General features: G+C 53.8%; 1 protein-coding gene across 1 annotated transcript; it reads left to right on the top strand.

Annotated features, from left to right (window-relative positions):
* Nucleotides 1–9,144: 9,144 nt before the first annotated feature.
* LOC308057517 (olfactory receptor 14A16-like) lies at nt 9,145–11,605 on the top strand. The gene has a single exon (XM_080411598.1). The coding sequence runs from the start codon at nt 10,241–10,243 to the stop codon at nt 11,267–11,269; it is 1,029 nt and encodes a 342-aa protein (XP_080267724.1). The 5' UTR covers nt 9,145–10,240; the 3' UTR covers nt 11,270–11,605.
* The last annotated feature ends 1,536 nt before the right edge of the window (nt 11,606–13,141 follow it).

The following is a 13,141-nucleotide window of genomic DNA, read 5'->3' as shown; positions in this document are numbered from 1 at the left end:
TTATCTCTGACATCTCTGACAGCCCCCTTCAAGCAGGTGCATGCTACTACTGTAGTGCCTGAGGATCCATTTTGTCGGTCTCAAGAAGCCCAGCACCTTCAGACTCTCTCCACAGACTCCAAACTCCATCCAGGCAGGTATCCTCCACAGCCTCTCCAGTTTTTCCCCACTCCTCCAGAATAAGAAACCTCAAAGCCCAGGCACAGATAATCTGGATGTGGCCACAACAGTGCTCTGTCAAGGGGGATGATGCTGAGTCAAGGGGGATGATGCTGAGTCAAGGGGGATGATCAATCCCTCTTCTGAGTGGCCACCTATGGTGAAAACCTCCAAAGAATCACCAAAGGAGGACAGACAATGGCCAGGGAGGAAAGGGAAAGGAGGGGTGGGCTGCTTGCGTGGGAGGATACAAGGGTAGTCAAGGAGAAGCAACTGTGCGTGGGAAAGGTGGGGAAAAGGTAGGAAAGGGTGAAGAACAGGAATCAATAGGAACCAGCCAAGCAGCCCTGCATCTGAGCAGCAAAGCTTGGAGTGGGAAAGGAGCATTGCAGGTCATCCGACCAACTTTCTGTTAGGCTTCAACAGCCGCTGGAAACCTGAGTGATTTCCCTCCCTTCATGAAGGCAAGAACCATGGTGGATGGAGATCCAGAATCATTCATGCTGGAAGGGACCTCCCGAGGTGTCCAGGCCTACATGCTGCTCAGAAAACGATCAGTTATGGGGTTGAAGCAAGTAGCTCAGGCTTTCCTTCAAGTGGGGCTTGAAAACCTCCAAGGATGGACATGGCACAAGCTCTGTGGGACATCTGATCCACTGCTTGACTGTCTTCTTGGGGAAGGACATTGTCTTCCCTTGCTTCAGCTGATGCCCATTGGCCCTCACAGTCGCATCACGCACAACAGGCAAGAACCTGGCTGCCTTTTCCTGCTGATATGACCCAAGAAGATATGGGAAGGCTGTTATTAGGTGTTCCCAGACCTCCTCTTCTCCTGATTTCCACCTTTCAAACAAATAAGGCCCACGGCATCCTGGGCTGCATTAGGAAGAGCACTGCCCAAGGGTTGGTGGAGGGGATCTTTCCTCTCTACTCAGCCCTGCTACAATTTGTCTTGCTGACTTGCCCTTGATTTCTACTTTACCAGCGTCACCCATACTTGACTGAAAGGTGCCGTCCACATTTTTCACCATTCCTGCCTTGTCTTTCTGTTCAAAACAAGTCCAGCAAAGCATTTCTGCCATGTTGGTGGGGGATCATCTTCCACTTTCCAATCAACCTAACCCTTGAATTAAACCTATTTCTCTAGCGGTCTAAAGGAGATATCGTTCTCCTTCTAATCTTCATCAGGAGGTTGAGAGGATCTGAGCAGAAGACCTTTGCACATGGAGGAGTTAGTGATGAGTGTCACAGAAAATCTGAGCAGGCCTTTGCTGTGCTCATGTACCTCTTGGCCTTCAGGCTGTGCTGTGCTGAGTGTGTCCCTGGGTTGCAGAATAAGCCATATTGGAAGAAGGAATCTGCAGGAAGATGCTGGTGAATGGCCAACCTCACGCCCTTACCTTTGTCTGGGACTGCAGTTACCAATTCCCAAGTGAACACCTCCTCTTAGAACACGAGAAGTGATGACTAGAATGGGTTTCCCTGGCAGAAAACACTTCAAGAGCTGACAGGAGACAATGTGGGATAAGCCTTCTGCAGGCAGGATCTGCACCACTTGCTGCACCACTCTCCCAACGCTGGAAACTCCGTGTTCCCGGCCTCGGAAGGGACGGCATACAGCTGACACGGTTGTCTCTGTGTGTAGAGAGTTTGCTCTAACCAAGGCCATTTGAAATGACACTTTGTCTCAGAGTCCAAGTGCCTTTCTTACTGCAGCCATAACCAGCTGGGCTGCTGATGGCCCATCCCCCAAGGAAACTGGACAGTCCAGGGACCTCAAACTCACCTTCATGGCCACGTGCCTCCTACTGGCCTATGAGCTTCCCAGATGTAATGGGTGTCATAATGACAGCCCAGATCATCAGCCTTCTTGTGGCCTTGGTTACTCCTTGGTCAGCGGTTCCTGAACTGGAGAAGGCAGTGATAAAGAGATGCGCAGCAATGGAAGAGATGGGCAAGGACCCTGCAGGTGCCATGAAGGCTTTGCAGGAAGAAGTGTGAGGAATAGCCCCTATAGCTGTGCAAAATGGAATGGCATTAGATATGAAGCTGGCGTCTGAAGGCAGAGTCTGTGCTGTTGTTAATAGCAGTTGTTGCATATACGTAGATCAAAGTGGGAGAACTTCTACAGATACAAAAAAAGATTTGGAAACATCCTAATATTTGTCATGAGTCCCAGGAAGTTCACACCTTCTCTGGAATTCAAGACATTGGGAATACGCTGACGTGCTGCTTTCCTGATTTACAGCTCTGGGTTAAGAAGTTCATCCCCAGATGCCTTTCTCCTCTTCCTCTGTGATCACTCCAATCCATTCTACCGATGTAGCTTCTGCTTTAAGGTTCAGAGAGGAAAAGTTGGACTGTCTTTCAGTATTGTCTCTAATATTCCCTATGGGCAACTCTTCAGTTGTGGCAATAGACCTCATGGGGATCTGCTTGAACTAACAATTATAGAGCTGAGAAATGTATTTTTTATTTATTAATTTCTATAACACTCCCCCCCCCCCCCCCCCGATATGTAATCCCTCTTTTATTCCTGTTTACACCCCGTTCTCTAAGGAAAGCAGGCAATAATTACTGCCAAGAACTTGTTATATTCAGCTGCAGAGTTGGTTGAAGAAGTCTGATGTCAAGTGATGTAAGTGCCATGGGGCTGAGGAAAAAAACAGTGGGGCTGGAGAGCTGAGGAGCAAGGCTGTCCACACAGTGTTTAGCTCCAGGGACTGCTTTTCCTACCTGTCCACACCTCCTCAGGAGACACTCTGCATCAATAGCAATTGGAAAAGCCTTCTATCACTTCTCCAAAGTGCGCATTACCTGCCTTCCTCTTTCACTGTATGGCTGAAACCTAACTCATTAAGTGTAGGAGCCAAACTTGAAGACCAGATGTCCCTGATGGAAGAGATACGGCTCGTAAGGGCTTTCTGCCTCGTAATGAGCCCAGGGTGTCTGTGGTGCTGTGAACTGCAGGTGTTCAGAGGAGATTGAAGAAACCTCTCAAGAACACCAAGTCAGAGGCAAAGCCCACAGCTCCTGGAAGCGTTAATGGGCCCCGCTGTGGGCCATGGCCGAGAAAGCCTCCCCATGGCCCTGTTAGAGTCCATCCTTGGAGGCTGTGAGTGCAGGAAGGCAAAGGTGCTGTGCAGGCAGCTCTGCTGCTGAGCAAAGCCTTGGCTTGCTTGATGAAGCAGAAAGGCCAAGCCGTGACCTGCAGCCTGTGGGGAGGTCAGTGCTGTCCGTCACAGAGGGCTCAGGGCTCTTCCTGGAGACCATGGAAGGTGGGCATCCAATGCCCAGTGAAGGACAGCAATGGCACAGAAACTTCCAGCTTCCCGGTGGGGCTGCAAGGAGGCAACGATGCCCCCGTGCCGTGAGGACATCATGTCTTGTCATGGCCCTCAGAGGCAGAGACAGCTGCCTCAGCCAAGGGGACACAGACCTGGGTTCTACTGGTGCCTTCCAGCCTTGCCAGTGCCCTCTGCCATCTCCACCACAGGCTGTCCTACATGGTTGGAGCCCTGCCCCTGTTGCCCTGCAGGCTGTAGGCACCATCTCGCTGCCCTGCCTTGCTCTCACCCCAACATTGCCATACCTTCGCTGAGGTACCTCCACTCTCACCGGCTGTTCCTTGAAACACAAACCATGGGCTGATCCAGGCTCCCTCTGGCTGAGCCCTCGCACCGCAGCAGGACCCCTGGAGTGACAGATCTTCCTGCTGAGGTCCAGTCTCTGCTTTCCAAGTTGAAACTTTGTGACATTTTTTCCTCTCTCCTGCTGTTTTCCACTGCCCAGGAAAGGTTTACCATCTCAGAAAATACCCTTCCCGCGGGGAATGCAGCCAGGAAGCCTTTTTTTATGCTCTGCTCTCTCACCAGAGAGAAGGAATACTCCCATGGTCTCCCAAACCACGTAACTGCTGCTGGCCTTTCAGCTTCTCCCTGGGACGTGACCAAGCCATGTGGCTGCTGCTGTCCCATCATGTCCCCAGGTGCAATGGACGTGACAACCCCTATCCCAGCCCTTCTCCTGGATGGGGCCTATGGGGTCCCTTGGCAGAGGGACTGTCCCAGCCACGTTCCTGATGCTGGCCTGTCACCTCCAGAGGCAGAACTGACCTCACAGGCCCCTCACAGCCAGGCACGTCCTCCTGCATGAGGAGTTCCTGAGACTGATTTTCCCTCCCAATACCACACCCCTCCATCACCCTCATCCTGGCCCAGGTCCTGACCACAGAAAAGCATGCTTGTTTCATCAGATTTGTCAGATATCTTTCCCGCAAGCCATTTCCCACAAGCTCATCTTCAGCTGAGCCCCTCTATTTGTGTTGACACATTTTATATATGCCTTTATAGCTCTATGGTGTTTTTTCAGGTTGGACTGACCTTTGGAGGTCATCGAGTCCACCCCTCCAGCTGAGGCAGGGTCAGCTAAATCAACATTCTCAGCAACTCGTCTAGGTAGGCTTGCGATATCACAGAAGCACAGAAACAGAGAATCATTTAGCTTGGAAAAGACCTTAAAGATCATCAAATCCAAATGTAAACTCAGGACGGCCAATTCCATCACTAAATCATGCCATGAAGAACTGCATCTACCTCTTTTTGAAACATCTCTAGGGCTGATGATTCCACCAGCTCCCTGGTTCCAATGCTTGACCACCCCTGCAGTGAAGATGTTTTTCCTCATATCCAATCTGAACCTCTCCTGGTGTAACTTGAGGCTGTTGCCTCTTGTCCTGTCACTTGTTATCTGGGAGAACAGTCCTACCCACCCCATCTACAACCTCCTTTCAGGTACTTCTAGAGAGCAGTAAGGTCCCCCCTGAGCCTCCTACGATCCAGACTAAACAACTCAAGTCCCCTCAGCCACTCTTCATCCAAGCAGGGATCCAGACCCTTCACCGGCTTTGTTGCCCTTCTCTGGACACGCTCCTGGACCTCAACGTTTCTCTTGAAGTGAGGGGCCCAAAACAGAAACATGTTGGTCGAGGTTTGGCTTCAGCAGTGCCGAGTGCAGGGGATCGATCACTGCCCTGGTCCTGCTGGCCACACTGTTTCTGATACAAGCCAGGATGCTATTGGTCATCTTGGCCACCCCGGCACACTGATGGCTCATGCTCAACCATCTGTCAACCCTCACCCTCAGGGTACTTCCCCACCAGGCTTCCTTCCAGCCACTCTGCCCCAAGCCTGTAGCGTTGTGGGGGGCTGTTGTGACCCAAGTGCAGAACTGGCACTTCTCCTGGTTGAACTTCATACAGTTGGACTCACTCGAATGGTCCAACCTGTGCAGACCCCTCTGCAGAGCCTTCCAGCCCTCAAAGACATCAGCACTGCCACCCCACTTGATGTTGTATGCAAACTCACTGAGGGTGCACTCAATCTCCTTGTCTGGATCGTTGATAAAGTTCTGAAGCAGGACTGGCCCCAACACTGAGCCCTGGGGAACACCACTCCTTATGGGCCGTCACCTGGATGTCACTCCATTTACTCCCCCTCTTGGGGCTTGGCTGTCCAGCCAGCTCTAACCCAGCGTGGAGAACACCCACCGAAGCCATGAGCAGCCAGTTTCTCCAGGAGAATGCAGTGGGAGATGGAGCCAAAAGGCTTTCCTAAGGTCCAGGTAGGCAGCATCCACAGCCTTTCCCTCATCCACTAGGCAGGTCACCTTGTCCCAGAAGGAGATCAGCTTCATCAGGCAAGACCTGCCTTTCATAAACCCATGCAGGCTGGTCCTGACCTCCTGGTTTTCCTGCACCTCCTGTGTGATGGTGCTCAGGTTGATCTGCTCCACAACCTTCCCTGGCACTAAGATCAGGTTGACAGGCCTGTAGTTATCCCAATCCTCCCTCCTACCCTTCTTGTAGGTGGGCACCACTTGACTAACATTCAGCCTTCTTGGGCCTCCCCAGTTAGCCAGCACTTTTGAAAGTCATCGCTGTGGTGAGGCAATAGAGAAACAGACCAATGATTTTCAAAGTGTTCCTGCATCACGGGATGTCCATGGTCAAGGACACAATCAAAAGCACCTTGTCCTTTCTGGGTATAAGGTTCACCGGAACCACATGTCCTCTGGGGCTGCAGAGGCATCGCTGGCAGCAATGCCTTCTCCTGCAGCACTGCACAGTCCAGCCCTGCATGTCTCTGGTCCCAAGGACAGCGTGGATTGCTCTCCTTAGGGACATCTCATTTCACCGTCACAGTGACCTCTGTCCACCACCCCAGCATGCGCTGCAGCAAAACATTTTGCTTGCGTGTGACCTTGGACACTTGGTACCCATTATTATTTTCGTTGTTACGTGTCTGAGCTTGGCCCAGGTGACACAGGTGTGGTTCGGGGTAACTGCTCTGAAATAACCTAAATCAGGGAGGGGAAGGGGAAAAGTCTTATTTAAGCAGCGTGAGGAAGCCTTAGGATCAATAACCTGACATCTTATTGGGGAATGTAGAGATCCTGTGTGTTTACATGGCCAGGGTTTGGGAGCGGTTTGGAGGTGTTTGTAGGGCTGGCAAAGGTGAGAAGAGATCAAGCGCTGACTCCATGGCAATAAATCCACTTTCATTTGACTCCAAAATGGACCAGCCCCTGCCCAAACCTGAGCCAATAAGCAATTCTAGTGGCACCTCTGTGATACCCTATGGCAGAAAGGACAAAACACAAAGGGAGAGGGGTGAGAATTATGTGAGAGAACAACCCTATAGACATCAAGGTGAGTGAAGAAGGTGGGAGCAGCTTGGTGGGATCCTGCCAGTGGTCAAGTAGCCACCCACTGACAGTCACAGGACAGCACAGTGACAATGCTGCTTTAGGTGTCTGCAGGTTCTTTGCATGGGCATTCTAGCACAGTTGACAGATAGGCCAACAGCTGTGATGCTCACCTGGATCTGAAACCCTGCATCATTTGTGTCCACCTTGGTTCTAGGAGCTAAGAAATGGTGGAGTCTCATCTCCCAGGGGGAGTGAGGCAGGAGAGCAGCAGAGTGCAGGCCCCAGGTCACACACTGGCAGGCTGTGGCCTGTGCAGAAGGAGGGAACGCTCCTTCGGGTGCCCTGGAATTGCCCCACAAGCATAAACTCCATTTTGAATGTTGGACCTGTTGGAGGCTGCTGTCCTTGCCCAGCAGCTGTGCTGAGCTCTGCCACCTGCCTTGGCACTTGGTTCCCTCAGTGTCACAGCTCTGTCTGCAACAGGACGGGCTCCAGCTGCCTCCGCATGGGCCCCTGGCTGAGGGCACTGCTGCACATCTGGGCTGAAGCCCCCCAGCTGTGGCACCAACCCAGCTCTGCCTGGACATAAGGCAGCCGGGTACCAAGTGTCCCCGAGCCCGTGGGTGCAAAGGCTTTGCTTCAGAGCAGAGACGTGGCCCGGGCAAGGGAGAGCTGAGTCTTTAGCCCTGAGACTACAAACCCAGAGCTACATGCCTGCACTGTGTGAGAGTAGCTGAAAACATCACACCCCAAACCCCCACACTGGAGATCTGAGCTGCTTTCATGTGAGCTTCCTTCTGTACTGTCTACTGAAGGGTTAACAAAAGGTGACACTCATGCTGAAAGCTTTTTTTTCTAGTAGGAGAAATTCCACTGCTGGAAATAAGTGTCTGCAGAGCTGAGAGACAAACATCAGTGACTGCACCATCCTGCTGCCCAGCAGGTTCCCCTGCAGCCCCAGGGACAGCTGGAGGGAGCCCAGAGGGGCAGAGGAGGGAGGCAGGGAGAGCTCAAAGGCTGGTGGGAGGCTGCTGAGAGCTCCCTGCTGGAGAAATGTGCAGAGCCCTTGAGCCGGTAAGTGTGTGGCTGCAGGGCAATGCCTCTGCAGTTGCTAGCCGGGTCTGCAGCAGCTGGGCCCCCCCCAGCCTGTGGGACCGTGTGGGAGCCTTTTGCTGTGGAGGAGGCCAGTGTGCTGCAGAGCAGGGCTTCCCTGCTGCAGCGTGGGAGGGCCAGGGCATGTGGGCTGCCTTGTGCCAGGGCCGGCTGCAGGGCTGTGAAGGTGGCTGTGCAGGCAGGGGTGCCCAGGGCTGTCCTTGCCAGCAGGGTCCCTGCAGCCGCGGGGGCTGTGTGCTGGGGCAGGGGCTCTGCCGCCTGCCAGGGGCAGCTCTCAGCCTGCCGGGGGGCTCCCCACAGCTCTGGGGGCGTATGGACTGAGCCCCGAGAGGGAAGGATCTCTCTGCTGTTGAGAGTGTGCTGCATGGCTGAGCGCTGCTTACAAGGATAGGTTACCCTCAGAATATGTCTGGACGAGACTTTTCGTATCGAAGGTCAGCGCAGGGATTGCTGTGATAAATCCAGGGCTCTCCTCAATCTGTTTTTTTCAGTTTTCTGTTGTTGGGGGCAGGAGAGCGAAGGCAGAAATGTTAATGGAGATCTCGAGTTTGAAGATGTCCCTGAGACTGCCAGCTGTAACTCTGAGTGATGAGGAGGTCTGCCAGGAGCCTCCTGAAGTGCCCTCAGCCACTCCTCCGCCTATGAACAGCAGCAGCAGCACCTTTGCTGGAGCCATCAGGGTCGTTCTGAGCTGCCCTTTTCCCCCTGCGGACAGGACCCTGCGCCCAGCCAGTGCCCTGACAGGCAGGTTTGTGCGGGGCCAGTGCACAGAGGCAGAGATGTGGTCTGTGAGCGCTGACAGGGAAAGACCTGGCACAGGGAGATACCTCCCACAAGGAAAATCTCCTGACATCCAGGATATTGCAAGGACTGGTAGGAAACTTCAGACAGAATTGTTGTTGAAAGGAGAATCAGAAAGCTCTCTCTGACCATGTGCAGTGCAGACCCCTTTCTCTGAGGCATCCCCCTGGCTGCTCTGCCCCCAGCAAAGCCTCTGCCCTCAGGGCTGGGGGTCCCGAGGTGTGAGCCCCCCCCTCTGCAGCCAGAGCTCCAGCAGAGCCGCGGTGCAGCTCTGCAGCCACGTGCCCCGGCCCCTCTGCAGAGCACAGGGGCTGAGAGCAGCTGCCCGGCAATGTTGGTGTGGGGGAGGTGGCGAGCAGAGCTGGGCAAGGGCAACGCTGCCCTCAGTGCCTGGCACGCTCGCCCTGGACACTCTTACCTAGACCATCAGTGCAATTTTACTTCTTTCTCTGCCTTTTGGGGTTAGTTTTATTCTCTAGCTCTTGCTGTCAGGCTCTCTGGGGATGGGTGTTTCAGCTGCAGAGTCACACTCTGACCTTGTGGGTCCTCTCCTGCAGGTGTGTCCATGGGAACAAGTGTCCCAGCTTTCCTCTCACCTGTGGGGCTGTGGGCAATGCCCTATGTGGGGCTGGGCAAGGGGCTGGCTCTCCCTCAATCTGATGCTCTTGTTAGGGCACTTGGCTACCTCCTTGAAGTTCCCTTCCAAGCAGTGAGTTGCCCTCCAGAATGGAAACCTGTCCCCTCGCACCCATTAGTGATCTGAAAGCCCCACGTAGAAGCGTAGAGTTTCTGTGATGGAGAAAACGCTGTTGGGGAGGGTGAAATGAGCTGTGTATCCTTTGCTGTGGGTGGGATGCTGAGTTCTGATGAACGTCTACAACCTTTACTGGTCTGTGGTGGGTCAGTCTGTTCTCAGCAGTGCCTTGTGGTATTTCAGGGTAACATGGGAGTGTGGCCACCATTCATCTCAGGAAGGTGCAAGCCCACAGAAACTGGGAACCAGATGGACAGACCACCTCCCCTCACTGGGCACTCACCCACAGGCAATCCTCTTGCCTCACAGACCTCACTCTGTTCCACCGGAGGGCAGCCAAAATGCTCTGCTTTTCTGACATCCGAGAATACTCAACAGGAGAGATGGGGGGGAGCTGTGAAAAAAACTAAAACTCTCTTAAAATGCCTTCACCCTTCCCGTTCCTTAGCACTGGCGCTGCAGACGCTGACCAGCCCTTCTGCGTTGGCACTGGTTTCACAGGACAAAGTTAAACACCAGGACTGGTCCCTGCCCCCACCCACTGCTGCAGAGTGGGGCTGGCTGGTCAAGAGCCCGTGGGCAGATGCCCTGCTCTTCATCGCCCACACGGCCAGCACCAAGCAGGGCTGCAGCCACACAGCTGCAGGAAGGTCTCTGAGAAAAGAGAGGGATGTCTGTGTGTGACGGGGGGATGGTCTGTGGGAAATGGCTTTGATTTTGCTTGCAGAAGTCTCCCATAAATTATCACTGTCTTTTTCTCCTGTGACAGGACCATATGCCCAGAGGCAGCAGATGTCCAACAGCAGCTCCATCACCCAGTTCCTCCTGCTGCCATTGGCAGACACACGGGAGCTGCAGCTCTTGCACTTCTGGCTCTCCCTGGGCATCTACCTGGCTGCCCTCATGGCCAATGGCCTCATCATCACCGCCGTAGTGTGCGACCACCACCTGCACACCCCCATGTACTTCTTCCTCCTCAACCTCTCCCTCCTCGACCTGGGCTCCATCTCCACTATTGTCCCCAAAGCCATGGCCAACTCCCTCTGGGACACCAGGGACATCTCCTACTCAGGATGTGCTGCACAGCTCTTCTTGATTGTCTTTTTCCTTTCAGCGGAGTGTTCTCTCCTCACCATCATGGCCTACGACCGCTACGTGGCCATCTGCCAGCCCCTGCACTACGGGACCCTGCTGGGCAGCAGAGCTTGTGTCCACATGGCAGCAGCTGCCTGGGCCAGTGGGTTTCTCAATGCTGCGCTGCACACGGCCAATACACTGTCACTGCCGCTCTGCCAAGGCAATGCCCTGGGACAGTTCTTCTGTGAAATCCCACAGATCCTCAAGCTCTCCTGCTCACACACCTACCTCAGGGAAGTGGGGCTTATTGTGGCTAGTGCCTTTTTATTCTTTGGGTGTTTTGTTTTCATTGTTCTGTCTTACATGCAGATCTTCAGGGCTGTGCTGAGGATCCCCTCTGAGCAGGGACGGCACAAAGCCTTTTCCACGTGCCTCCCCCATCTGGCCGTGATCTCCCTATTTGTCAGCACCTCGTATTTTGCCTACCTGAAGCCCCCCTCCATCTCGTCCCCATCCCTGGACCTGGTGGTGACAGTTCTGTACTCGGTGGTGCCTCCAACACTGAACCCCCTCATCTACAGCATGAGGAACCAGGAGCTCAAGGGTGCAATGTGCAAACTGATAGCTGGATGTTCTTCTGAAGCATTAACATTATGAATAGCGTTTATAATGTAATTCATCACAGACCCAGACTGTCTTCTGAATTTTTTGCATTTGCTTGTGGTATTTAATTTCTGATAAAGTGGCCATTCCCATTCTAATTTCTTCTGTGATTTTCCTTTCTGAAGGTGCCCTGCTCTCTCTTTGTCTAACAAAACCAAAGGGCCATTAAGCAACTTCAATTTTCCTGGGATTCTTCCTTCCAAGGCCTTTCTGGAGCTGCAGGGACAGTTCCTGAGTCCACAGACGGAGGGGAAAAGTTCCTGGCATGGCAGCACTGCCAGGGAACAGCAGCCCTTGGCTCTCCAATACTGTCCTCCTTCTACCTACACACTCCCCTTCTGACCCCCTGCCTTGGTGTAAGGCCTGAGTGCTCTGGCAGCTTGGTCACCGCCGTGCCGCGTGGCAGTCCTGTGAGCGCAGGCAGGGGCAGGCAACGGGCACTCTGTGACGGTGCTGGCCTCCATAAAATGTTCTGGATTTGTGGAAGCCACCTGAATGCAGCACTGCAACGTGCTTCCTTGAACCGAGGTCCCCGTGCCCATTGCTCATGACGAGGGCCATCTCCGCGAGGTGCCGAGCAGGGCGCGACACCCCCGGGCTGAGGTGCTGCCAGCCTCTGGCAGGGGCAGCAGGAGGCCAGGCAGTCACTGTGCCCGCTGCAGTGCTCTGCCTCTGCATGTGCCAGGGACGGGCTCGTGCCTCTGAGCCCCCCTGTGTGCATGAGGCTGGGGTTCAACCACGCCAGCAGTGCGTGAGGCCAGCTGAGGTGGGGACACCTCCCAGGGCACCGCCGTTCCTGTGTGTGACTGCAGGAACAAAGGCCACTGTCCCAGGGAGATTCATCTCACCCGCCTTGGGCAGGCTCATTGCAAGTGCCTCTGTCTGATCACGGCACCCTTTCTGGATGGTGCCCTCAAATGTGTCCGAGCAATCAGGGAGGTTCTGGGGTCCTGGCAAAAGGCAGACATCCAGCCTTTTGGGATTTCTGCACCCATACGTATTGAGGAAAGAAGGGGATGGTTTGTACCTGGACCTTTGCAAGGGGTTTGACTTTTTCTCCTGCAGTTTCTTCATAGGCAGATGGGTGACTTCTGGAGTGAAGAAATGGAGGATGCTGTGGGTGGGAAGTTGGCTGGGGGCTTGTGGCTATGTCTCGAGCTAGCTCAACGGCGTCAGGGAGCAAAAACCGACCTTGGGAGAGAGACACAGTTATGCTTGTTGGAAGGAAGCCATGGGAGCAGGAAGAGGAACTTCAAGATAGGGAGTGGTCTGCAGAGCTCGTGGCCTTGTAGATAAAGGGAGTTGCTGAGCTGCTGTGTCTGTAATAAAAAAAGAGCCAAGAGTGGAAAATTGCTGAGCACAGTCCCAGGCTGACACGTCAGCCCCCTGCAAAGGTGTAAAAGGCTTGCTTGATTTTAATAAAGTGTCTTCGAGGTGTCTTCGTGCCTTTGATCCGCTCCTAGAGTCGGTGCATCATACGCCACAGGGGCTCAAGGCCAGATGTCACCAGTGGTCAAGTCCTCCTGGTGGCCACTGACTCGTGGCATCTTCCAGTGCGAGCAGTTGGGCCAACTGTGTTGAATGTCTTTATTGTCTCCCAGTACAAGTTGACAAAGTGGCTTTTCAGACCCTTCTGTGGATGATGCCAAAGTGGGCAGAGCCCTTGAGCGATGCCAACCAGTTCACCCTGCCTTCAGCAGGACAGCTGGACAAGGGCATTTACAGGGGCCTCTCCCAACCTGAGATATTCTAGGACTCATCGACTCACTTCCCTGGAGAGCTCAGTTGGGATGGGATAGCAGGGGGAAGAAAGGAAAACAGAGGCGCAGAAGCAGAGACAAAGCATGGTCCGGCAGAAACAGAGCA

This window comes from Falco punctatus (assembly GCF_963210335.1).
Source record: "Falco punctatus genome assembly, contig: scaffold_22, whole genome shotgun sequence".
Lineage (NCBI taxonomy): Eukaryota > Metazoa > Chordata > Aves > Falconiformes > Falconidae > Falco > Falco punctatus.
Note: the sequence above shows the minus strand (reverse complement) of the source record. Positions and strands in the feature narration are given on the sequence as shown.

Coding starts and splice junctions, on each gene's coding strand:
- LOC308057517 (XM_080411598.1), top strand. CDS start 10,241: ATGGCTTTGATTTTGCTTGCAGAAGTCTCCCATAAATTATCACTGTCT.